The sequence below is a fragment of the Ochlerotatus camptorhynchus genome, unplaced genomic scaffold (genome assembly GCF_037179485.1).
Source record: "Ochlerotatus camptorhynchus isolate MF236.1 unplaced genomic scaffold, CSIRO-AGI_Acam_v1.1 ptg000599l, whole genome shotgun sequence".
Lineage (NCBI taxonomy): Eukaryota > Metazoa > Arthropoda > Insecta > Diptera > Culicidae > Ochlerotatus > Ochlerotatus camptorhynchus.
Window position 1 is genome coordinate 370,587 of NW_027041079.1, and position 25,684 is coordinate 396,270.

At 37.1% G+C, this 25,684-nt stretch overlaps 1 protein-coding gene across 1 annotated transcript; it reads left to right on the plus strand.

The window, feature by feature from the left end:
- The first annotated feature begins 2,654 nt into the window (after positions 1-2,654).
- Positions 2,655-5,688, plus strand: Seipin. Its single transcript, XM_065237278.1, has 4 exons — positions 2,655-3,150; positions 4,798-4,943; positions 5,010-5,354; positions 5,415-5,688. Exons 1-4 carry the CDS (start codon positions 2,870-2,872, stop codon positions 5,651-5,653), a joined length of 1,011 nt encoding a protein of 336 aa, XP_065093350.1. The 5' UTR covers positions 2,655-2,869; the 3' UTR covers positions 5,654-5,688.
- The last annotated feature ends 19,996 nt before the right edge of the window (positions 5,689-25,684 follow it).

Below are 25,684 nucleotides of genomic sequence, written 5' to 3' on the forward strand. Positions count from 1 at the left end.
GCATGCGGGTTTATGGCCGAGTTCATGGCTTAGCTAAATATTTCCCGCGAATACGGAGCCAGATGTCAGTAGTGTGCTTTGGCAGCAATTCTATTATTTTTGCTATAGTCATTCATGTCGGTTTGTCTTTGTTTAGACTGCCAACACAGAACGGAAGGTCAACGTAGGCGTGATTTACAAATTACGTAACGCACAAAAATCTGGATTTTGGAGACCCTCTCCCCTTAGAGTGGGGTTTATTTTTAAAAATCGTTTCGGGTCATGTTTTTCCATGTAGAAAATGATTATTGGGACTAATTAAGTAACATATAAAAAATTAGGTTTTTTCATTAACATTTAAAGTCCAAGTCCAAAATATCGAACGATGAGCTTTTTTTGATTTTTTGATTAAAATCAAAGGTTTTATATAGAAGCATACGTCACGTACGTGGTATCTACGTGAAGTACTAATTGGTCTTGCCATTATCAATAAAAACCATTTAGATCTGGAACGAAAAAGTCACTCCTTTAAAACTTGGAGATCATGGGCCTCATTGAGGAAGTCGAAAAGTAGCGTTTTTCGTATGAACCAGTGATGGAAAAGTTCGCAAAAAATCACTATGACTCGCGAACTTTTCCCTTGGAGAACTTCGTGAAATATCGCGAACTTTTCCAACACTAGTATGAACGCTTGCATGAAAACAGTCTTTTCGACTTAGCAGCTAGCAGGGAGAAATCTTGTTGCATCTCTCAGAGATATGGCGAGCACTTCAATATCTTACATGACAGCAAAGTTTTTTTTATAATGTGGTGTAAATTGCAGCTTGCCTAGTGATTCTGAGCTGAGCTGAATGCTGATAAAACCTTGATAGAGCTGGAATTAGGGCGTAACAGCTTTAGTAAACAATGAATTCTCTCGATAATTTCTCGAAACTCAAGGCAGTTCGAAAAAGTAGTATAAATTTCTGTTCAATATGATGCACATAAATGGAGCATCACATATCTTTATATGACACATTGCATGCAATGTAGCTAATATTGTATACAACAGCCCATATTTGTAAACAACATTGTTTGCAAGTTGCTCGGTTGCGTGAAATAAAATACAAGTCTACGAGAATGAATGTTTAAATCACAATTAAAATCTAGTATATTTATCTGTGTAGGCCCAATAATCATTTTCCACATGTAAAAACAGGTCCCCGAACGAGTTTTAAAAATAAGCCCCACGCTACTCCCACTATTCAACAATAAGTAACGCTTGATATGACCTCCTTTCCAAGATTGAGCATAAAAGTCACACTTAACAGTTTTATTTTTTTATTATAGCTAGAAAACAAAGCATTCATACTAGAGGCAAGTATATTTATTTAGTTGTTTATAATTTTTTTTTCGCTTCTGATATTTGTTATCACTATGGTAAATATGTTACGTAACGTTTCCCATTACCACTCCTCCCCCCTATGTAACAATAAGTAACGCAAGCTCGACCCACCGCTCTATGAGTTACGTAATTTGTGATCGAAACCTTAGCACAAAGAGGATATGCAGATAATTTTCTATCATCGAAAGCACTGTTTCATAATACTATCTAACTAATTGTATCTTAAATAAAATGCACAAATTTTATGTTTAGCAATTATAAATGTGATTTATGCAATCTCTTGCTTGATAAAAATGTCATTTTTACGCGTTACACCTGGGGGAGGGTGGTATTAGTAAATGTGTAATGTTTGGATACAGGGGGGAGGGGCAGTATAAAACCGCAATTTTTGAGTTACGTAATTTTTGAACAGATCCTTTGATTGTAGTGATAATAAATATACATGAACTCCTTGATGAATGCAAAGCTAAGTTGTTTTTACGTTCAATTATAGGCTTTCGGCCTAGGGGGTACGATAATGCCAATAAGCGAGTATAGGCTAAATCTCAATTCTAGATGCTTAAAAAATCTCACACTAGCGAATCAATCTTCGAAGCCTTTTCTTTCATTTCTTGGTAAAGGTCCATTAATTATGTCACGCAAATTTGGCCCATTTTCAACGCCACCCTCCCCCCTTTGTCACATTTTTTTATATGGACCTTAATTGTTTTTTGTAAGGCTCGTCACAGTTTCCAAAACCCCACCTCCCCCCTAAAAGTGTGACATAATTAATGGACGATCCCTTGCCCTAATAAAATTTGTATGGTTATTTTGCTTAAGTTCGAGTTGTTCGGGGTATCAGTTATACCATTTGTGGAATAGTTCTATCATTTGAGTTATCGGTCGTTTATGTATTTTTTATTAAAGCGCATGGTGTTTTATTTTTTTGTAGGAAATCTTCAGAATCGTCATCAATCTTCTTTCTATCTACTCAGCGTACGCGGAGCAAAACACAATCTTTACTGCATCGCAGATAGTCACCCCCCTCGGTCTGACGTAGCAATGTAACCTTTGAACTGGAAAAGGTGGTTCATCATACGTGTACGTACACACATCCACCATATCACCACTGATAATTTCTTCATCACCTTTAATATAAAAAAAAAACTGTAAACGGAGCAAACTATTCAAAGTCATCAAAAAATGCAGACTTTAATTGATACCACTGTAAGCATTGATCATACGTTATTTGAAAATGATGAATTACTGAATTTCTATTTCTAAAATGTACATCAGTGATTGCCTTCAGTACACCATCAGCTCTCTTACACAGTGGATGATAACTCGACGAGGGTGCTTTCGTGCCTTGCATACTATGTTAGCCAGCTGTTGTCGCCTCATGAGCGATAGTGTTGTAATCGGTTAACACCACTGGGTCTCGTCGCAACAAAACAAACCGTCGATCGAAATAAGTAGTATACATTTAAAACTGTGTTGTTTTGACTAGTGAACGATAGTCGATTCAGAATGCAGCTCGGGAGTTTAATATTAACTATACTGGACCCCTTCGAAATCATTCGTAAGTACCTGCTCAAACCGTTGGCCGTGACCGGAATCGTTTACGCCGAGGAGTACAAACGAAAAACCAATGCCGGAGTGCAATCGACAAAAAACATCCTCCTGAAGCTGATAGCAGCCGTATTGGTTGGAGTCTCCATCGTGTGGGCTTCTATATTCATGTATGCGTACTTCTACTACTCGTACATGCCAACCGTGTCGCATGTCAAAGAAGTGTATCTCAACTACAGGTAAGGTCTAGATAAGTAACTGTTGGGAGCTGAAATATTTCAGTGCTAACACTCTTGGGAAAATGTTTTTGGCTATGGGCATTTGAACTTATATTCCATTCATAAGTGTGACTGCGATCTGAATTTACTTCTTGACATAACTTGGGTAACATTTCAAAACGGCACAAAAGCTTTTGTATACACATGTTTTAAGGCCCTTTACACGCGAACCGAACTACGCCCACGCAAACCAAAAAACATCATCGGATAGGGGTCAAGCAGTTTCAATCAATTCGGGTAAAATTTGGGAACTTTCAAGTAGTTCTGAAGACCTCAGAACAGTTCACTCCATATTCAAAGGAGATTTCTCATGAAAATGCACTTGGAGCTCTCCTCAGCATTCGCTTTGTATTCTCCCAAAAATCTCATGGAGTTATTCTAGAAATTCGTTCTCTGAATTCAATTAAAAAAAAATCCAGAATATAGTTGCATACTTCTCGCAATTCCATTGAAATATTCCTCAAAATTTCGTTGGAACTATCCTCCAAATTCAATTTCTTTGAATTTTCCTCAGTAAGAAACCCTTTGGAAAGATTCTCAGTATTTCCATTGCTTTAATTGCATATTTCCTTTTGAATCTCAATCCTCTTCAGAATCCTTACAATTCTACTTACATTGAAAGTCTCCTAAGAATTCATTTGCATTTCTCCTCACAAATTCCTTAGATTGCTCCTCGTAATATGTTTGACAAACTCTCCTGGAATTCTTTTACGAATTCCTTTGAAGATCTCCTGGAATAATTATCAGATTTAATTTTAATTCTCCTTGTAGCATCTTTCTCACCACCTAAGTATTCTCCAAAAGATTTCTCCCACAAACTTTATGAAATTATCATCAAAATACCCCTTCAAATTTTCTTCTAAAGTTCACAAAAGTTCTACTCCTCAGAAGTTATTATGTTTTTTATTAAAATTTTATTTGAATTCAATTCTGGGTTTTCTTGAAATTCTTCTCAAAACTATCTCAGGCTTCATATGAAATTTAAAATTCCTCCGAACAACCTTGAAAGCAGATTGCAGTTAAAGTTTTTCTGAAAGATTTTGCTCCATGAGTTAAATTTCATATGAAGCCTAAGATAGTTTTGAGAAGAATTTCAAGAAAACCCAGAATTGAATTCAAATAAAATTTTAATAAAAAACATAATAACTTCTGAGGAGTAGAACTTTTGTGAACTTTAGAAGAAAATGAGGTTCTTAGAGATTATAAAAAAGATCCATGAGCTTTTAAAACTGTGCAAGGAATTTGACTCCAGATTCTTGAAAATTTATTCAAGTATTATAACCTTAAGTTCAGAATTATAATTTATATAGGTATTTGTATTATTTTCTTTAAAATATTATTAAATTTCCTGAAATTTTTTGAATTCCCTGAGTAACTATGAGATTCTAAAAGCTTCCTGGTAAGTCACAAAATACAAACTTTCAGGAGAATTTGAAAGAGAATTCCGGAGATGTCTGGAGAATCATTCAAAGAAAATCACAAAAGACTTCCGGAGGTAGTTATACGGAAATTAAAACCGGGGACAGTTGTAAAGAAATCTACAGAAGTCGAATGACACTTCCTGAAGTAGTTGGACGAAAACTAATTTTTAAATTTCTATAATTATAGAGATTGCCAACCAAATCAAAAATGTTACGAGTACCCCTCAGATACGGTGATTTTAACTAATAAACAGCAAATACTCATGGTAGGTCAAGCCTATCGCGTAACACTTTACCTCGAAATGCCAGAATCAACACAAAACGACAAAACAGGTACCCCATCATGATTATCGAATAGTATCCTATGAACAACAATATAATCTAATGTTCCTATTCCAGGTATGTTCACCGTTTGTGCCACCATGCAAGATCGTGATGCAAGTGAGCATTCGATCAAATCCTGTCGACTTTCGATGCTGCACTTCAAATCAAACCTGCTGAAGATGATTTACACGGTGGTGATGGCACCGTTCTTCATTCTTGGCTACCGAGAGGAAAAACAAATGGTGGCAATCGATTTGTTCACCCATTTTGAAGACAGCCAGGCGCATCCGGTCACAAGCGTTGATATTGCTGTCCTCTCGAAAGAAATCCAATTCTACTCGGCTCAACTTCACATTACTGCCAATTTTTCTGGATTGCGCTATCTAATGTTCAACTGGCCAATTATGTCCGCCATGATAGGTTTGCCTGCAATGTCAACAATGCGATTTATCGTTATTTGATTTGACATTTTATTTATAGGAATCCTGACCAATTTGTTTTTCATTCTGATGGTTTGCGTGCTGAGTTGGTATCACTGGGACGATACTGAATGGCTCGTCGATATAAAGGATCGATATCAGCAAATCCTGAAGAGCTCACCACTTAATGCCATTGAGCAAGCATCAACTGTACCAAAAGCGGTGCCCGAAGATGATGATAAGCCTGAGAACATAGAAGATGTATCCAGCTTCAAAGACGATTTGGGACTGACAACATGACGCGTGGAAGGGGAGGAAATTGGTGTGGGGTGTGATAAATTTTGCCTTATGTCGTGAAGAGACAATATTGGAAATAAATGATATTTGGTTTACTGTTAGCGATTCCGAACAATTTCACTCACATTTTATTATCTGCGAAACAGTTTTCACTATTTTCATACGAAAATCAAAAGGCAGCCTGAAAATTTATTACACTGAGGTAGGAGGTAAGTGGCAGCAACTTGATTATGGCTAAAATGAGTCCTATAGCAATTACACACTAATCCAGCAGTTATCTGTTGCTGGGCTTAAACAGTAAAGCAAAACATATACTATACAGTACATATAAATCGAGATATAAATACTGAACACAGAATTTAAATTTGCTGAGAAAATCGCACAGTTTTATATTTTCGGTATTGTATGGGAAAAGTAAAAATAAAAACTGTACGCAATGCAGTTGCTATTTTTTGCTGGACTTGCATCAACGTGGTTTCCAATTTGACCTACCATCAGTGAAAATTCGGTACCGAGTTCTTTTTAGTGTCGTATTCTGTGCTAATTATTGAGAGTTTTATTATCCCGGAGCCGAGAAAAATCGATGGGGAAACTGAAGAACTGTCTCGTAAGTACCATGTTAATTTATTATCATTATTTTAACAGGTCCTTAAACTCCAACACTTAATGGGTGTTTTCACAGACACCATAAAGAATTTTGGAATCATTTAGTTGAATTCAAGCCCAGGAAAGAAGCGAATTAAGCATGACAACACTGCCAACGACAATTGAATACATTAAGAACAATAGAATATTTGAGTGACATTTACCAAAGATATCTTATTAACAAGATATCCCACTAATCAATTACTTCAACAAGGCAAAGGATACATCACCCTAAGGTGATCGCAGTACCATCTGGTAAGTGCACATTAAAACCATAGAGGTAACTCTAAGACTAGTAGGTCCTGAAAAAAACGAGCTAAACTTTTTGGCTCAGCTCTGGTACCACCGACGGTGTTGGTACTATCTTCGGTCCCAAGCTAATCGATTCACCCCTCGAAACATAGAAAAATCCACGAACCCCTCATTTTATCTGTCAAATTTTCATAGTGAATCAAAACAAACAAAGTGTTGTACTAGAATTTCAACTAGAATGGGGTACGTTAAATGATTTGCTTGGGACCAATAGGCTAGTCAAGTAGTGATCCAATTAAAAATCGTTAGTTTCCATTGGTTGTTAAAACTGAGTCCCCCAGGGCTCAATAACTGACAGGTGTCAGCATGACAGATGCCAGAGCGGACGTTGATGCTCAGCCGAGAGAAAAGGAAGATATCATACTCGAAGTCTTTATCATTATATTGCGATAGCAAAATTCTCACTTTTTTGTGATTTCTCCGATTTTCAATAATTACTACTTTATACGCAACGCAACAGAAACACTGGATAAAACAATCATACATCGAATCTCGCATCATAATGGGCTTGTAATATGTTTTGCTTTCGAGTGAAAGAGTCCAATATCACCACCGGCATCAGTAAGATGCAAGTTTCTAATAGTAATGGCTGATTTGCGAAACTGTTGCTCAAAATAATCTTTATAAGCATAGAAGTAAACATAGAAAAAACATTCCCTCTTCCTAAAGAATTATTGCAAAAGCCACTGGAAATGCAACGTATCGAAATCATTGCTAAACAAACTTAATAAAAATGCCGTCTTCCATGGTCAATGTAGCACGCATTCTATTAAAAAATAACGTTGGAATAATGATTAATTTCTTGTATTATAACGTAGGAAGGTATTTGTCAACGCCGATGAATGCAAATGCAAGCGGAAGCTGCTGAAGCTGAATGATGACATCGCTTCGTGTTTTGATTTGCGCTGCACCGTCCGCTCAGTGGTGTCGGTTTGTACATGCATAGATGTTGGTGTGCGAATTTGAGTGAATGCCGTGTTAATTTGGGGTGATCCATATATTATGTCACGCTCTAAATGGGGTTAAGGTTTTGCGAGGGTTTTTGTGACAAGCTTTAGGTATAGGAAAAATGTGTCGGAAGGGGGAGGGGTTAGTTTTTCCTCAATTTAGCGTGACATAATGAATGCACCGCCCCTTTGCCGTGCACTGATGGTGGTAGGCTCCAACTCAGATTAACTTTTAATTTCGTCTCTTTTTGGATGATCTGAGGGGGACTGTATTCCTGGAAAGTCCCTTCCTGACCTTTCACGCACACTTGCGTAATCGCATTTTCAAGTGCAAAGTTTTTTACCCTCACTTTCGCTTCGGCCAAAAAAGTTAGTTTGTTATTGTTATCCTCACTTTCGGACCATCAATACTTGTGCGCATATAATGGACTGAGTAACCCTAGTTTTAGTAATGTTGTGTCCAATTCGACTCAATTTTGAGTAACTGTCATTGGCCTTGTTTTTGTTTAATTGAGTGCAATATTGAATCGAATGTTTCAAGCAAATGAAATATTTCATACTCAAACTTCTTCACAGACGATGAGATCAACTCAAAATTAAGAATTCAACTCAATTTTGCCGAAAGTGGATTTCTCGCGACAATTTTCAATAGGTCCTATCTACATTGATCGATTTACTTAATGGATTTTCTCTTTGGATCGCTAGCGTTCTGTTAAGATATTTCCACACAGATTGATGGAACAATCTAGCATCTCATACGACCGGAACCGTTTGTTTTAGCCAGGGTATTTCCAACAGAGAGAGTCGATGAATAGAATCGATCAATGTGGATTGGTATATATGCACTCACGCACGGATAGAAATCTCCTTATACCTTTTGGCAAATTTCTATTGCTGATTATTCATAAAATGTATAAGTCAACTAATAAGCAGACGCCTTGCAAAAAGTTTATGAAGATCATGTGTCAAATGAAATGTATAAGCGGTCACACATACCTTTTATGCATTCTTTTAGGACCTATATGGTTTGTCTTACGGAATGTATAAGGCTGATGTTTGGCAAAAATGTATAAGTGAAACACATGAATAAAATAATTGATTTTCGTTTCGTGCGTCACTTTGCTCACAAATTGAGTAAAATTTTTCAACGATTTTCCAGGATAAACTTCTCAAATGTGAGGAAAATCTTCGAAAAATTAACTCAGTCTAGGAGTAAAAATGTACATCATCTGAAAGAGCTTCGTTTTGTAAGCACAATGATATTTTTTTGATCCCATTTACTTTCATAATTTGTAAATCAGGATTTAAAGTGAAATAAACACTTCACTGTTTGACACAAAACTCACTAATTGACAGCTCGCTCCCATACAAAGTGCCACCGAGGGGTGCTAAGATGGTGATTTTTCTAATGGAATCACACTTGTTTGAAATAGTTCCAGTTCTTCAGGATTGATGAAATTTTGGATTTCGGTTCCATTAGACATGCAAATTACGAATATGCAATTACCACACTACCCGTAAAGAACCCAATTTAAATTTTAATTTCTTGGTAAATATGAATGAATTTAGAAGATTTTTTCTTTACAGAACAATTAAATACATCCCTAAGCAAATGGTCCCTTGAGTATCGAGCAAGATAGAGTTGACTGTATATGAAATGTAAACGCAAAATGCGTAGGCGTTGTTAATGTTGTGGGAAGTTTTCCTGGTTTTCCACGTCTTTTACCCAGAAAATTCAACTCACTTTTGAATAAATCTGGCTAAATATCAGGTAAACTAGAATAGAACCGAAGACAACATATCAAGAAGACTGGCAACTTTGCCTGAATCCAAGCGACAGACAGAGTAGTGCCGACCGTTGTAAACTCACGATTTTAAATCGGCTCACTACTTGACTAGTCTATTGGTCCCAAGTACATCTATAAGCGTACCCCATACTAGTCTAAATTCTAGTGCTACACTAGGTTTGTTTTGATTCGCTATGAAAGTTTGACAGATAAATGAGGGGTTCGTGGATTTTCCTATGTTTCAAAGGGTGCAAAGATAGTACCAGAGCTGAGCCAAAAAGTTGAGTATGTTTCTTCGGGACCTTCTGGTCTTAGAGTTACCTCTATGGTAGTGCTGCGCTCGAGCGAAGGTGGAAGCAACGCATAGAATAATGAGCAAATACATACACCTTTCTTCTGAGGATGAAACCTTTGCTACACCCAACCGGGAGATGTAAGATTCACTTACAATTATGTGGGATTCATCATCAGAGGATGTTAGTGGAGACCGCATGAACCGAGGATGCGATATACCTAGCTGCGGTCCAATGCAAGAAAATTGGAGACTGAAAAATGTAGAGTGTGTTAGTGAGGTAAATAAGTTATGTCGAAAAAAATAGGAAACAGATTGCCGACTGGACTCGAACCACGAACGTTGTGATTATCAGACCTGTGCCTTCTCCACTGCTCTCTCCATGCTTCTGAATATGGATAGCCTAAAAGCAAACATGAAGCGTTCATTTTCTCGCATACTCGACTTCGTATGCTTTTTCTGCTGGAGAGTTTCGAAGCAAGTGTGTGCATGTGTTCTACAATGTGCATCGTTCTACAAGCTTACTGGTATAGTCGAAAGCGCAAATAGAATACAAAATAAAAAAGACAAAAAACCATTACATCGCCTGCATGGTCAATTTCTAACATTCGTTGCGATGTTCATGAACAGAGGATGATAGGAAACGGAACTAATATTCATTGTAATAGATTTTTGGTTTGCGTGTATCAAATTTTATAGGAGCATTTACCTTTGAGCGGCAGATGACGCGAGTGTACCTGTCTCATACCGGTTGTATGAGAAAATGGAAGAGTTGCCAGTCTTCTTGATATGTTGTCTTCGATAGAACATAATTAAAGCGATTTTATTTATTTAGGAAAATTTTTTTTGCCGCTGAAAATGTCCTAAATATAAAAGTCAATCATAATAAAAGCAATACCAACCAGTAACGCTGATAACGGGTGTTCAATAAAAATTGAGAATGATTTCAATGCCGTCCAGCGCTCTTGTGAGTTGCGTCGTACAGCTGACCAGGGCCCCTTCTCCAATATTCATTAAGGTTTTTTTTTTTAAGAATAAACATTATGTTTTTAATAAAAAGTACTGAATTCGTTGAATTTTTTTAATTTTACTAGCTATATGACTGAAAAAATCTCATTTTTTATTGAACACCCGTTAGATAGCCTTTTCGTTGTGTGTTACTGGTATAAGATCTACCTCCGAACCCTAGTCCTGACAACTTCAAACTAGGGGAGCAGGGTTTTTCGATAATCAGGGGAAAACATTTTAGTCCTTGTTACTTTTTATGCCTTGTTAATAGTGAGGAGTAGTCAAAATGCGTGTTGAATTGTTATGTTAATTTAAATCAAATTTAAAATTAAAATTAAAAATTCTTGAAAGAAGGGATACTTCTAGATAAGCTTCACTGGGTAAATTGCTCAAAGCTTATTTACTTTAGTGCAAGGTAAAAGTAGTTATTGCTGATATTTCTCAATGAACTCGGTGGAAAATTGCGGATCAAATGAACTTGTGCCTAATCGTATTTTATAAAATGCTGTGTCCGGGAAGGAAAAGAAAAGTTGATTCATAAAGTTGATGTTCGATGGAGGTTTTATGGTGGTTGGTTTTATATAAGGAAGTGCCATGTTCCCTTTTTATGTGTTTTTATGTAGTTGTGTATATTTTTTCCTTTTCTTTTCAAAATTTTTTCAAAATGTTTTGAGGGTTGTGTTACAATGGTGATTATATTTGGTGAGCTTGATCCAGTTAAAAACAATCCGTTTGTTTTCTGTCGGGATAACTACGATCGCGCGTAATCTATTTTAGTTAGAACATAAGAAAACCGATACTGCTTTCCAGAACGCAATTTCATTTGAATAGTTTGTTTAACCAGGGCTGAAACAATCGTCACGTCGGTCATAGCTTGTTATGATAGCCTGAACAATGCGTTAAGAGCAAATCGAAACATTGAACGTCGCGTGAAAGTAGAACTTAATGAAAGTCTTAGTACTTTTTCGTAGCTTTTAGTTTTCGGATTTGAAAGATCATCGGTTGCAGTGACTTGTTTACTGAGCAGAAAACACGGTCCCAGGTCCTATCATTTAGATTTATGGTCAAATCGCTTGTTTATCCTGTATTTTCCGAAACTTGTTGTCGTTGTCGGAGCCGGGTTTGAATGGTTACAACAACTCGAGTAACGGTATGATGTGGTATGAGTGGCTCGGTGGCCTTAGAGCGACCGTTGTTGCATCATGAGCCTAATTTCAGACCCATCACATTCAAGATTCGACAATCGGTTTATTTGTTAATGTGGCTACATGGTGATAACAGCAACTCGGTGATTAAAAAGGGGCTCGTTTGCCTAGTGGTAAACGTTTTTGCTTACTGAGCAAATCGCACGTTCAATCCCAAGCTCCTTCGCGTTATATCATCAGTAGGACATCAATTCAGCTCATCGCTTACCAAAACGAACCCTGCTGCAAACCCAACCCTCTTACCCAACATCCCAGTGATTCCTCGTGGAAGTGCAGAGGATTTCTCGGCTTCCATCAAAGCGAGTGTCACGTCAACACATTCCTATCCATTCCTTTCTTGACCTGCGTTCGGGCGCGGCCGGCGCTGGTATTGTCTAGTTTGAGATCACCAGTTTTTACACATTGAGAATGTTTGCTAGTCCCAAGCATCGTCTACTGGTTCTCTGTGTAATTACAGCTGATTTGAGTAGCAACCGTGGGCGGTCAATGCTTAAAGTTTACTCAGTCTAGGAGTAAACTATTAGACTGAGTGAAGCGTCTCTCAAAATTCCTTATATTGCAGAGTTTTTCCTCGAAAATAGAGTGAGAAAATCAACTTTGTGCAAAATTGATTCGAACTCAACTCAATTTCGAGTTGGTCTCATCGTCCATTGACCTCACCCGATTCGTACCTTCCTCAAATTTGTCCTTGATCGCTTTCTACTCTCTATACACAATTTTCACACTGCCGTACTCTAACGGAACTATCAACTCTATACTTTCATCTCCTCATCTATCGAATAAAATGACCGTTTACCGCCCCAGAATATTTTTGTCCAAAACGTTTTGATTTTTCTTAAAATATTGGGAAAAATTGTTAAAAAACAAAGAAAATCAGTTTTTTCCTTTGATTTCTGGGAAAATTCACATGTAAAAATTGTTTAGTCCAACTTTATGTCATTTTGTTTTTTTTTTAATTAGAAAAATGTGATATTTGTTTTTAATTTTGATATCTTTTTCCAATCAGCGGTGCCGGTGGTGTAGTGGTAAGCGTGATTACCTCTCACTCCAGCAGGCCTGGGTTCAATCCCAGTCGGCGCCGCCGGGATGTTCTGAGGCATAACATCTCTGATCACGTCTTCCTTCGGAAGGGAAGTAAAGCCGTTGGTCCCCGGTTCATGAGTTGATGGGTCGATAGGTAGGGTCCAGGTGTGGGAGCTGCCTTCCTGGCGTCGGTAGCATTGGTGCTCAGCACGGAAAACAAGATCGACGGAAAACAAACCAAAGAAAAAAAAAAAAAAAAAAAATCTTTTTCCAATATTTTTAGAAAAATTAAAACGTACTTTTTCTTTTCGGAGCGGTGAACTTCCCCTTAAGTCTGTTATTTAAACTAAGCATCTTCGACTATGTTAAATCATTAACTTCACGCAGAAGTAGGGTAGAGAACTACTTCGGCCTAATCGCCCATTTTGGGCCTATCGAGCAGAAAACTTCAAATAAATCCATGATTTCAGAGTTAAAAAGTTAATTATGCGTTTGGTACGATACTTTAGTTAATAAGCTACGGAACGAAGTCAATGAGAACGCGTGATATAAAGGTTTGCACCCATTATTCCCAAAAACATTCGATAGGCCGAAGTGAATTCATTGGCGTTTCAATAGCGTTTCAATGCGTTAGGCCGAGTTTAGAATCCGTAGGCCGAATTTGGCGTCAAGAAGCAGTGTTAGACTTTGGCAATATCTCAACGATTGGCTTCTCTTTATCAAATCTTACGGTACATATTGAAAGGTTAGTAAATTTGGAAGCCATCAGTAATAATAATATTCCGTTTAGTGCTAAACTGCGCTAGATTAAGAAAGACAAAGTGCGGGTTGTGCTTCATAGGCCGGAAATGGGGTAGTTAACCCTAATACAAACAAAATATTTAAAATAAAACGGAGCAGACTGGAATAGAACCATGGACATTGAGATTACGGGACCCGTGTGTTATGACGTCTTTCAATGGCATTTATAAAAAATCACAATTTTGGTGTAAATTACAGAATATTTAAAAATGTGTTTATGGATCATAGCATGATAATATTAGGGCTAGTTTCAAAATCTAAACGTTTAAACATATTTAAGCATATGGAAAATCAAAATCGTGGCAGGTTTTTTTCAAACGATTTTTTTACACGGTACATAACCCCCATTTGAAGATAGACCTGGTGAGAACATTAGGGAAGTTTAGGGAACTTTTAGAAACATTAGAGGTCTACAGGCAGACATACCGAACAATGAAAACATTGATCAATGAACAATTAAAAGACATACCGACAATTTCAGGGTAGTTTCATAAGCAAACTGCGGGAGCATTTCGGAAGTTCCAAATAGTTCTGGGAAGAACCGAGAACTTCAAGAAAGTCCAGACTTTCAGGGAAGTTTGATGATTCAGGGAGATTTGATGAAGTTTGATGAAGTTCAGAGATCTCCGGAGAACTTAAGAACCTAAGAACTTTAATTTTTCTTATGAATGTTCTATTTATTTCAGGGTAGTAACAAGAACTTCAATAGAATTTAGAGCACTTCAGGAATGCTTCGAGAGCAGAAGGATAGATCAGATAACATAAGAGCAGTTCAAATATTTTCAAGGAAATTGAAGCAGTGTTTAAGAAGTTCCGAGAAACTCAGGGAATTTCAGACATTTCATCAAAGCACCAAGACCCTCATTTAAATTCCAGGAACAAAAGGGAAGTTATATGAGCATCAGGAAAATGTCAGAACATGGCAGTTTAAAGAACTGCAAAAAAAAAAATCCAGAAACTTGGGCGAAGATCAGAGCGGTTCCAATATGTTCACGATAATTGAGAGAACTTTTAAAATGTTCAGAAATCTTCAAGTACTTCTAGAGACCTTCAGAGAAGAATAAAGATTTTTTGGTAGTTTCATTATATTTTGAGAAGTTTCCGGGACTTCGTAGATGATCAGAGATCCTCCTAATAATTTTATAAACATCAGAAAAAATTGAGAAACTTTCAAGAAGTTTTAATGAACTATGGGATATGCCGAATATGTCATGAATGTTGCGATACTCCAGAAGCAATGCGGAGAATTGAATAAATATGACGAAAACTTCCAGAACATTAAAAAAATTAGTGAACTTCAGGAAAGATTCAAAACCTCAGAGAAGTCCAAAGAAGGTCTGGGAGAATGAGAGATTTTTGGTGAAGTTCCGTGGGCATCAATAAAGTTTTCAAAACTATAAAAAAAATATGTGAACCTCATGAAAGATCAAGGAACTTCAAAGGCAATACAGTTACCGTTCGTAAAATTGCGGGCACTAAATTTTACCATGACATCACTGATTATTACGTAACGCAACATATTTGCTCTCAACTGCTACCATTTTTTTCAAAGCCTAACCGAACTCTTATTGAAATTTACGAAACTGGTAAAATAACCACCTTGCACTTATTGCATTAATTTTAAATACATTAGATAATTTTTTATTGTTTTAGTTTTTATAAGAATTCAGGGAAATTATTTTACAAATCTGATTATGTGTATTTAATTTCATCGAAAGTCTTAATTTACGACCCACTTGTTGCGCCATATAAAATAGTACAAAATCACATTAACTGTCATTTTTGTTAGCCTTATATAAGGTAAAATAGTAAAAGATATACATCATGCCGATCTGAAACTTAAAAAAAACATCTAAACCATAAAGCTGTGAAGAAAAGGTTTATTAGATCGAAATCAACAGTAAAACTGGGTCTAGATGATTCTAGTATGTTTTCATGATAGACGCTCAAATCCAATCTAATTGTAACGAACCAAAAATTGAGGACGTCGAACAAATTTTGAGAAGTTCTAGTATTAAAAAAAAAAGATTCAGTCGGAGTCGCAGTCGGAGTAGATACTTATTCTTCGACTGCGACTCCACTTATAAATATTTGAGGTGGACAAAAGGGTGAACAAAAGAGATGCTAAACTTTTTATATCACTGTGAAGCAACTGTAAACTGTAGAGGAAATTTATATCTGTTCATTTTTGTTTGCTAATCTGATTAAAATGATATATTTGATTATCTTAGAGATGCATCGTCCAGCTCAAACGTTTGTATATACTTTTGTCGTCTGGAGATAACCGACTAAAGACTGGAACGCACAAAAATTGGTCGACAAAAAAATCGTTTCTTTCAGTCAAAGTTCACAAAAATCTTCTTATTTTTATTTTGGTAGTTCAATTCATATATTTAAAGGAAAAAATGTTCGTTTATTCTTTTGGTTTGCCAAATCCGAACTGCCGTGCTTTCCGCTTAACCCCTTTCATTAAATTTTGCACAGTGGTTTCATCGACCCTATTCACCTCCGAACGCCAGTTAGATTTAAACTGCTACTCGTTTTGCATGAATTTATTCGTTTTTTTGAGATTCCGTTTGAAATACCGTTCGATAGGGCAGAGTGCTGGGCTGTTGGGAGGCTTGTGGTTTTTGGGTACCACAACCACGTTGTTCGCATCGTACCACTCGATAGCCTTTTCCCATAGTGGCAGCTCGCCAAGTCTGGCCAGAACAGCACAGGTCTATTATGTTGCTTTAGGAATGGTAGCAGCCGCTTTTCCAGGCACTCCTGGACGTAGATCTTTTTATTGATGGTTCCCGTAGTAATGAAAATGCCGCTTTTTAGACCACACGTGCATATGGCCTGCTAGACGAGATATTTTTTCGGGAGCTTCGATAGTTTGATGGTTTTGAAAATTTCAATCAACTTCCCTTTTCCTGATGCGGTATAAAACTCCTGTCCCGGAAGCTGCTTGAAATCCGCCTTCACATAAGTTTGATCGTCCATGACGACACAGTCGAACTTTGTGAGCAGATTCGTATACAGCTTTCGGGATAATCTCGGTTTGCCACCTTCACCTTCTTAAACGTCGACAACCCGGCTCGTTTCTTGGCCCGCTGCACAGTAGTATGGGAGATATTGAGCTTTCCAGCAACGTCCCGGATGGAGAGGTTAGGATTCCGCTTATATTTCATCGCCTCCTTATTCGTCGTTGCTGCCACGTCAGGATTACGATTGCCGCCGCTTTCAGGCTTCCTGGAGGTCGACAGACGCTCCCCGAACACTTTTAAAACGTTTGTCACGGTCGATTTGGCCACATCCAGCAATTTTGCCAACTTAGCGTGTGAGAACGTCGGATTTTCTTGCTGCGCGAGAAAAATTTTGACACGCTGCTGCTCTTGCTTGGACGTCATTTTGAAAACTGGAGAGCAAACGGTGAAAACTCATCATAGCAACCATTGTATATACACTCAACTTCCAAATGCAGCATTTCAGGTTTTTTTTATGCATTTTTAACAGAAATACACCAGTTTGAAGTTGACGAATTTTTGCGCGTTCCAGACTTTAGAACATAAATTTCAATTGAAGTTCAGAAGTGTTATGCAATCTACTATAATCAATCATCTATATTGTACGTGAAATCCAAACAAATATTTTTTTTATAGGAACAAATGCTGTTACATATAGTCACGTAGGTAAATACTATATTGTCAGATTATCCCAAGCATAACTCACCGCAGTTTGTTCAAATACAGAGAGATTTCGTTGTTTGCAGATAGAGTTTTAGCCGTTATTACGTTTTCCAATTCCTAGCTGCCTGATTAGACGGGCCCACAAAAATAAAGGTTCTAATTTTTCACGGGCCAACCCCTAGATTTGTGTCTTTAGGTGAGAAAACCATTTTCCGAAAGTTTCTGCTCATTTGGTTCTAAGATGAGCTGGAGCTTTTAGTTTGAATTTTGTAGGGGAAATTTGTATCAAATATATGAAAAAATGACACCCATACACTCTATCGATCAGAAAAAAGCTTCCTTATTCTCGATTTGATTCAGATTTTTAAAACTTGTAGTTCAAACAATGAGTAAAAACTTTGCTGAAGATTGTATCATGAATCCAGTTAGTTTTATTGAGATATTCGTTTTTGAATGCATATGAGCATTTTGAACATGGAAATTTCAACTAAATCTCCTATATGAACATTAAACCAAAAGCACCAACCCGTGTAACGTAAAAAACAGGTGAAACATTCAGAGACTGGTTATCGCACTAAAAGACACGAGCCTGGATGTTGGCCTGTGGAAAATTGTTGCAATATATGAGCAGAATGCACATAATTAATTAATAACTCCATAACACTAACTTGAATCGTGATGCTGTCTTGAGCAAAGTTGTTCCTTATAGTTTAAGCTACGTGTGCTTAAATTCTGAGCTTAATCGAGTTTGCTGAACCATTTCTTAATACGAAAGAGTGAAGAACTATTATTTCTCCAAACACCTTCTACCACCTTCTACCTATATCTCCATATAAATTTTAATGAAAAGCGCCAGCTCGTGTTACATCCGAATGAGCTGTAGTTTTCAGACAGTTGTTTTCTCACCTAATCGCACAAATCTAGGGGAAAAGAAAGATTAAAAAAAAATCCCCATATAAATGCGGGCCAGTCTACTGCCTGATCTTCGGTACTAAAACTACTGACCGCCAATGGTATCTCTATTACAAAAAAACAGAATTCCGACTAAAATTCCATCAGCAAACAAAGCTACCTCTCTGTATGTGTATTAAATTTTCAACTCAAAGTAAACACCTATGCTGTAACTGTGCATGCTTGGTGGTCCAACCGTTAGTTTGTCATAGCTATTTACAAAGTTGCGTGAATTAGCATGGGGCACTCTGTGCCTTATCATTGTCATCGGAATTCAGTTTCTCCGTTTCTACACGTAACCGCCAAACTACATCAAGACTCATCAGGAAGTCACAAACATCTGCGACATCCGGTTTACTTACACTAAATGCGAAACACGTGCTTGCCTCAGTTAAGTTGTGTGTGCTTTTTTTCGTTCTTAGGCTTGTCAGACGTCTGCATGCCAAATTCGCCACCTTTTAATCGCTTCATTGGCACAGACGCACTAGAAAATGAATAATTATCATACCAAAGATCACCGTGTAAATTGGCCACATCGATTCTACACACATACGTACGTAAGATTGTGTGGCCTCAGATTTGACCAGACTATATTGGAAGAAGTTTCGATGGACGGTGGATTTTAAACTCCCACTCCCGGCTAGCCGTAGGCCGGCAGATAATTTATTCGGCTGTGTTTCGAACGTGACGGTGTTTTCTCAAAGTGAACACAAATACTTCATGACTACACGTCTGAATCTAACAAAAACACCCAACCTCACCCACCACAAGCTGAGGGAAAGCTTGTGAATGTTGGCACCAGTGCTGAGATTTGTCATTGTCACTGACAGACTTTCGCGCGATATTGACTAAATTGTTCGTCACATAGTCATTGACAGACTTGATCCTCAAAAAAACCTTCGTCAAAATCTCATTCATTTTTTCGTCAATGACAAAGATTCACCTGGTAACAAAAAGTGTAATTTAGTACATTCTGTGTCACATTATTGTTATTCAAGTAGCTCAGGACGTAGATACCTGTTCACTAAAATGGATCCATGTAATTGTTTTGCTCAAGTTATTTAATTTCGTTACAAATTTAGCTAATAAACAAATCTGCACATGTTCGTCACTGACACCATTGTCATTGACAATTGACATGGTTTGCCTTGACTATGACTCTTAGCTAAAATGAGTGACCAAAGCAGAACTGTCAATATCACCGTGTACTGTCGAGATTTTGCAGCACTGGTTGGCACCAATTTTTTTTAATGGTGTGTTTTTTGCGTTTAGTTTAGTTCATTTCTAAATTCGATAATTTATAATTGTAATTGATGTTAAGTCCACGCTCAGTGACACCTTGAGAGTTTATAAACTGAAATTATCCAAGGTTATGAAGGTTCAAAGGACGTTTCATAAGCTCATGACAAATCAAGGCCTCCAAGTGCCCCCGGGAAATGGTCATAAATGGTCAAATAATAAAAACATGCCAACGTGGATTTATTTCAATTTACTTTAAAATGGATCTATTGACTCCGGAGATACGGTAAAACATCTCATAGCTCGATATGACAATGAACAAAACCTAAACCCAATTATGTGCTCAAGTTTAAGATGATCTAATCATCGTTTGTGCGACATTCGTCATCATCAACCGTGTGTCGCCTAGTGCTACATTAGAAAATCAAATATCTCCACATACACAGAGTGAAATCGTGTCGTTTGTAGACTTTGGTCTGCTGACCACGAATGATCACCTCATATGCATAGATATATACGGCGAATTCACGCCAACTGCTGATCAAAAAGATGTCGAGTATAAAAAAATAGCACAAACCATCGAAATCTTGCGTAATTTAGAACCATCGTACCACGCCACCAAGACATGGGAAACCCGTCTAGGCGACAGTCGACAGTGAAGATACAGCGTTTTAAGTTCTATTTTTAGGCAGTTGGATGATTTCCGTATTTTCTGCCAGTTTGTTTGTGGGAGTTGGGCTTTGATGATATTTCACATCCTCACTTCGTCGTCGGCCGGTAACGTTGCCTCTCGCTGGCGGTATGGAAACAAGATGCGCTAAACTCGATACTTTCTGGTTGCAGTATTATGTTTTGCAGTCCCCATTAGAAACGAAAATGATGTAAATTTCGCAATACTTCTCTAAGAAAAACATTACGAGTAAATAATAGAACTCAGGATGACCATTTCAATTTGTGAATACTTTCGAAGAACATTTTGAAGTTTATCCAATTTGATGCCGGATACCCGCCTCTGAACAAGAACTGTAGCTTTTCCTGAAACCAGTTGTCACTATTTTGGATACCAAAATGGTGTCAGACATTGATTATCAGCCACAACTCGTTGTCTTCGTTCTGCAAATATAATATGATAGATAATCTGAATTAATATTGCGAAATTTTAGACTAAAAGATGACACCGAATATACATTTTCGATGTCATTTGTGGCCATTTACAGACGATCATCAATAAAAAAAAAAACAATTGACAAACTGAACTCTTATAACACTAGACAACGGACAACAGACTTAGACAGACTAGTAGGGAAATTTCCTTTTACGAGCGGCGAATCGAACCCTCACTTCGTGACACACACAATTCGCCTAACCACTAACCGCACGACCACAAAGCCCAAGATTTTTTCTTCGAGGGTAATCGACTCAACTCGAAGAAATCGGAATATATCGGTGTATGTTCTCTCACTACCTTACGTATTCCTCACTCACTGCCTTCCTCCAAGGTGATTGAAATAGGGATCATTCAAGCCAGTGTTGGGAAAATCATTCTCAAATCTCATTCATTAAGCTCTACTGAAGGAATAAACTCGCGTGTGAATCTATATGCCAAAACTCACGCCCTCACTCAGAACTCAAAAAACTCATAATAGCCACTCAAACGTCATTGAGCTAAAAAACGAATTCAACAATACTTATTTTTGGTGCAATTTGCAAAATCAATCATCGATTCTTTCTTATTATTATTATAATAGTCACTTTAACACTCTTGGGTCATTTGTGACTTGTCCGGCGGTGAGATTTGAACTCGTGACTTTGGCGTGAGAGGTATGGATTTTAACCACTACGCCGGGGTCGCCCTTTTATTGTGTATTTCATCCACAATGTCCAGACTTCTTCAGTGTTTTGTACTAATACTCGAGTATTAATGTCTTGTAATAATACCCGACTATTAGAACCAGACAGTGAAGAAGTCTGCACATGGTTAGCAGTTAAGGTAGGGTTAACTACCCCGTTTTCGGCCTATTAAGCACAACTTGCACTTAGTCTTTCTTAATCTAGCGCAGTTTAGCACCAAATTAAATATTATTTTTACTGATGGCTTCCAAATTTATTTACCTTTCCGTACGTACCGTAAGATTTGATAAAGAGAACCCAATCGTTGAGATATTGTCAAAAGTCTAACACTGATTCTTGACGCCAAACTCGGCCTACGGATTCTAAACTCGGCCTAACGCATTGAAACGCCAAAGAATTCACTTTGGCCTATAGGATGAAGATAAACATTGATTCGGTCGGAGCGCTTCTTTTGTTTTTGCAAATAATGAGTGCAAACCTTCATATCACGCGTTCTCATTGACTTCGTTCCGTAGCTTATTAACTAAAGTACACTGGAGTCGGTTTTTACGCGGGTGATAAGTCCCGCGTAAAAAAAAACCACGTAAAAAAAAACCGCGTAAATTCCGAAATCCGCGTAAAAAAAAACCGTGTAAATTCCGAAATCCGCGTAAAAAAAAACCGCGTAAAAAAACCGTGTAAAAAAAACCGCGTAAAAAGCGACTCCAGTGTATAGTACCAAATACATAATTGACTTGTAAACTCTGAAATCATGGATTTATTTTAAGTTTTCTGCTCGATAAGCCCAAAATGGCCGAAGTAGTTCTCAACCGTAGTGGAAGTAAATGGAAATTACTAATCCTTATAAATTTATTTACACTTGGGTTAATTGACTTTTAGGCATGTGTTGATGTTAGCGTAGGATCTTTTGGGAATAGAAGTGATTTATTTTAAAGGTCTTTGGTTATTTTGAGATGCTAAAATGTAATTTTGAAAAAAGTGTTTTAATAAAAACCATTAATTATCGAATTCAACAAAAGAAGTTTTTCTTTAAAATCAATAGTATGCTTATTTGTTTTTCAAATGTTACTCAGTTGATTGGATGATATTGGGCAGGTGTGAGATAAGCTTTTTGTTACGAACGATGTCGTCGTACCGAAACTAAATTCGCATCGAACAGATCACCTGAGCAACTAGAAGCAATATCTCCAACGGTAGGAGGTGGAGCCTTCTGACTCGGATCGATCAATCGACCACAAATGAACAAACAATTTGTAACTAATTCTGAACCCTCCCCCTCCCCCCAATCTTTTATTTATAATTAGTGCAATATTGTGTGCTTACGATCCCACGTTCTTTAAATACTTCTCGGAGGTAAAATAAACGATTATTGAGCAATTGTGCAACAATTAAAATCAGTGATATGTTTCAACATATGACTGCAAAATACATGCGTAATTCCCGGAAGTGCGGGGACGATCAACAGGTAGACGGTTTTCCGTATTAGTGTTGTCCTTCGAATTGGAGCACAACTGACACTTTATTTCATTATAATCTCTTCAGTCCTCAATCTTAAATTTATATGGGGAACTTGTTTATATTTCGTCACATTTTTATATTCATATCTGATTGCAATTTAAGAACCATATGTTATAGACTATGTATACGCATTTTTATGAGTTCTCAAATTTGCCAAGTTTGACTAAGTATCGAATCCAAAATATGTACATAGGACGGAACTAATAGGTTACTTCTACTTCTACTAAAGAAAAATGCACGAGAAGTTCACTGAGAAGCTTAATGTAATCTACGTCAACCATACGGTCGTGTCTTGTAAAAGTTCTGCTGAGTTAATGCGCGAAACGATATCGTTTACAAACGAAACCATTGAATATTCAAGTCGCTTTTTTAATGTTTGTATGTTTATAAGCATGCAGCGTGTTTTATATGATGGAAGAGGAAATGATGTCGAACCTAATTTACGAAGGGCATATAATAGAAATTGCTTTTGTAATGATTCAAATCTTTCTTGGAAAATGGAGACCATACAATGCTGCAATATTCCAGTTTTGACCTCTCATAGGCAATATATAGTGTTTTAATTGTGTATGGGTCCTGAAAGTTATAGCAAAAGCTTAACTAGTGTTAAGTTTTTAGTTTGGTTGAATTGTTTTTAAAATACACTGCTGGCAAAATAAAAATTTAATTTCGGTTTGCGTTACGTTGGCAAAACGCACAAATCCCTGTTTCTCAGAAAATATTTTAAGTTTGAAAATAACAACATAATGTATATTTTGGCTCACCGTACCCTGATATAGGGTAATTAACCAATTCTAGAAAGAGCTGAAATTATGGCGTAACAGCTTTTGTAAACAATGACATCCCTCGATGATTTCTAGGAATTCAAGACGCGTTCACGCAAACCAACATAACCGTTGGGTAGGGGAAGTCTTCCCTTACCCGAGGTGATGTTGATTTGCGTTGGTGAGCCTTAACTTTCTAGAAATCATCGAAAGAAGTCATTGTTTACAAAAGCTGTTACGCCCTAATTCCAGCTCTATCTAGAATTGATGCACACTGTACATTTTTTATTGTGCAGCATTTATCCATGACCATGAAGTTTACCGATGATGGTGACACGCTAATCAGTGATCAATTTTTGAATGATAAATCATGTGTTTTTGACACTCAGTATTAGAAATATTGTGAAAAAAACATGTTTGAAAGATTGTTGACATTGTTCACACGATTTCATATTTTGTCAGCTAATAATCCTCAGTTGTTAAATAAGCTATTACTAGCTCTAAATTCAATTAAATAAATTTATCTTTAAAGAAAAAATTTGGTTATTCACTTATCGAACGATCTATTGCAATTGCATCTTCAACTATGGAAAAATGTACAGAAAAATATGAATGTTCAATAATTGGATCACATTTGGACTCTTAGTCCTGGATTTTGGATTGTGGGAATGACGCCTAAATGTATACAACGTTTCACAAAAAAAAAAACAGCTGTTTACAGTGGTTGTGCCGCCAAGTAACAATTCAGTAACTATTTGGCATCCACGCTGATTTATGATGGTTTTATAACGGCAATGAACAATCCATTTCGTATAAATACAGCATTTCAAAGTGTAAAACATTCCTGCTTAGTAATTCAGCTTTTTACTGTTTTATAAACCTTTTATAGTCTGGCAAGAAAGTCAAACACTGTCTTGTTTTAAAAATAAATTTAAAACAGTTCTCATTCCCTCTTTAAACTGCTCTGTAAATCAAGCATAAACGTCATGAGCAATTTTTTATTAATGTCTTGATAAAATACTTTATAAACGTGTTCAATCATTATAAAAGCAACCGTAAAACCATTAGGTTTTGCATTAGAGCAAAATACATTTATTGTTGCATTTTAGGCTTTTTAAAGTGCATAATGAACTCCCCAATTACTCTGTTCACAAATCTCGAAGGATAGATAGAAGTAGGATGAAAAAATCAAGTCAATTTCAGCAAAATTTACTTCTTTAGAAGAACCAGCACACCACCAATGACTGACCATCTAGCGGAGAAGAGTAAAGTGAGCGGAGCCCTCAGACTCATAACACATTGTCGAAAGTTGAAAAACATACCAGCCTTCTCCAGATCTTGCGGTGACAATCGAAATAACAACCGACAGCAAACCACTGAAACTGTTAGTTAGCGGAGATTAGCTGGTTTCCGATCCAAAGCAGCGATTTTATTTGGCGAAAGAATCAACTCTTCGAAAATTTCATTCCAGCGTACATCCCTGCATCGTTGTATGGTGCACTTCTGTAACCATCCGGAAGAAGGAGATCTTTTTCGGGAATGATTGCGCTTCCAGTTGTTCGAAATGCGAAATGTTGCAAAACAGTATCGCAAACTATCTGAGTAACTGCTCCATCGGGAGAAAACCGTCTGGAAGAACCCTGGATCCCACAGGGCAACTAAATATCGAAAGATAAACAAACTTTGACGTTTAACTTTTTGCAGGCAACTTTGCCTCCATAAATGCTGCCATAAATTTGAACAGGTTAGGATCAATCAAAATGGCTTTAGATAAATACAATTCAGCCTGCAAGTTTTCTTCATAGAAGTCTTTTGAATTTGTTCGGGATTTATTGAAAGCAAAACAAGTTTTTCACAAATGACCCATGAATATAAACTTTTATGCCTCCGCCATGTTACAATTAGTTTGCTAGTTTTTAACAATCTTCGGTTTTCAATCTATAGTTCCTTGGATATAACTGTATTATTTTTAAAAGAGATGAACTAGCCTTAGGCTAAAAATCTCTCTAATAAAGAA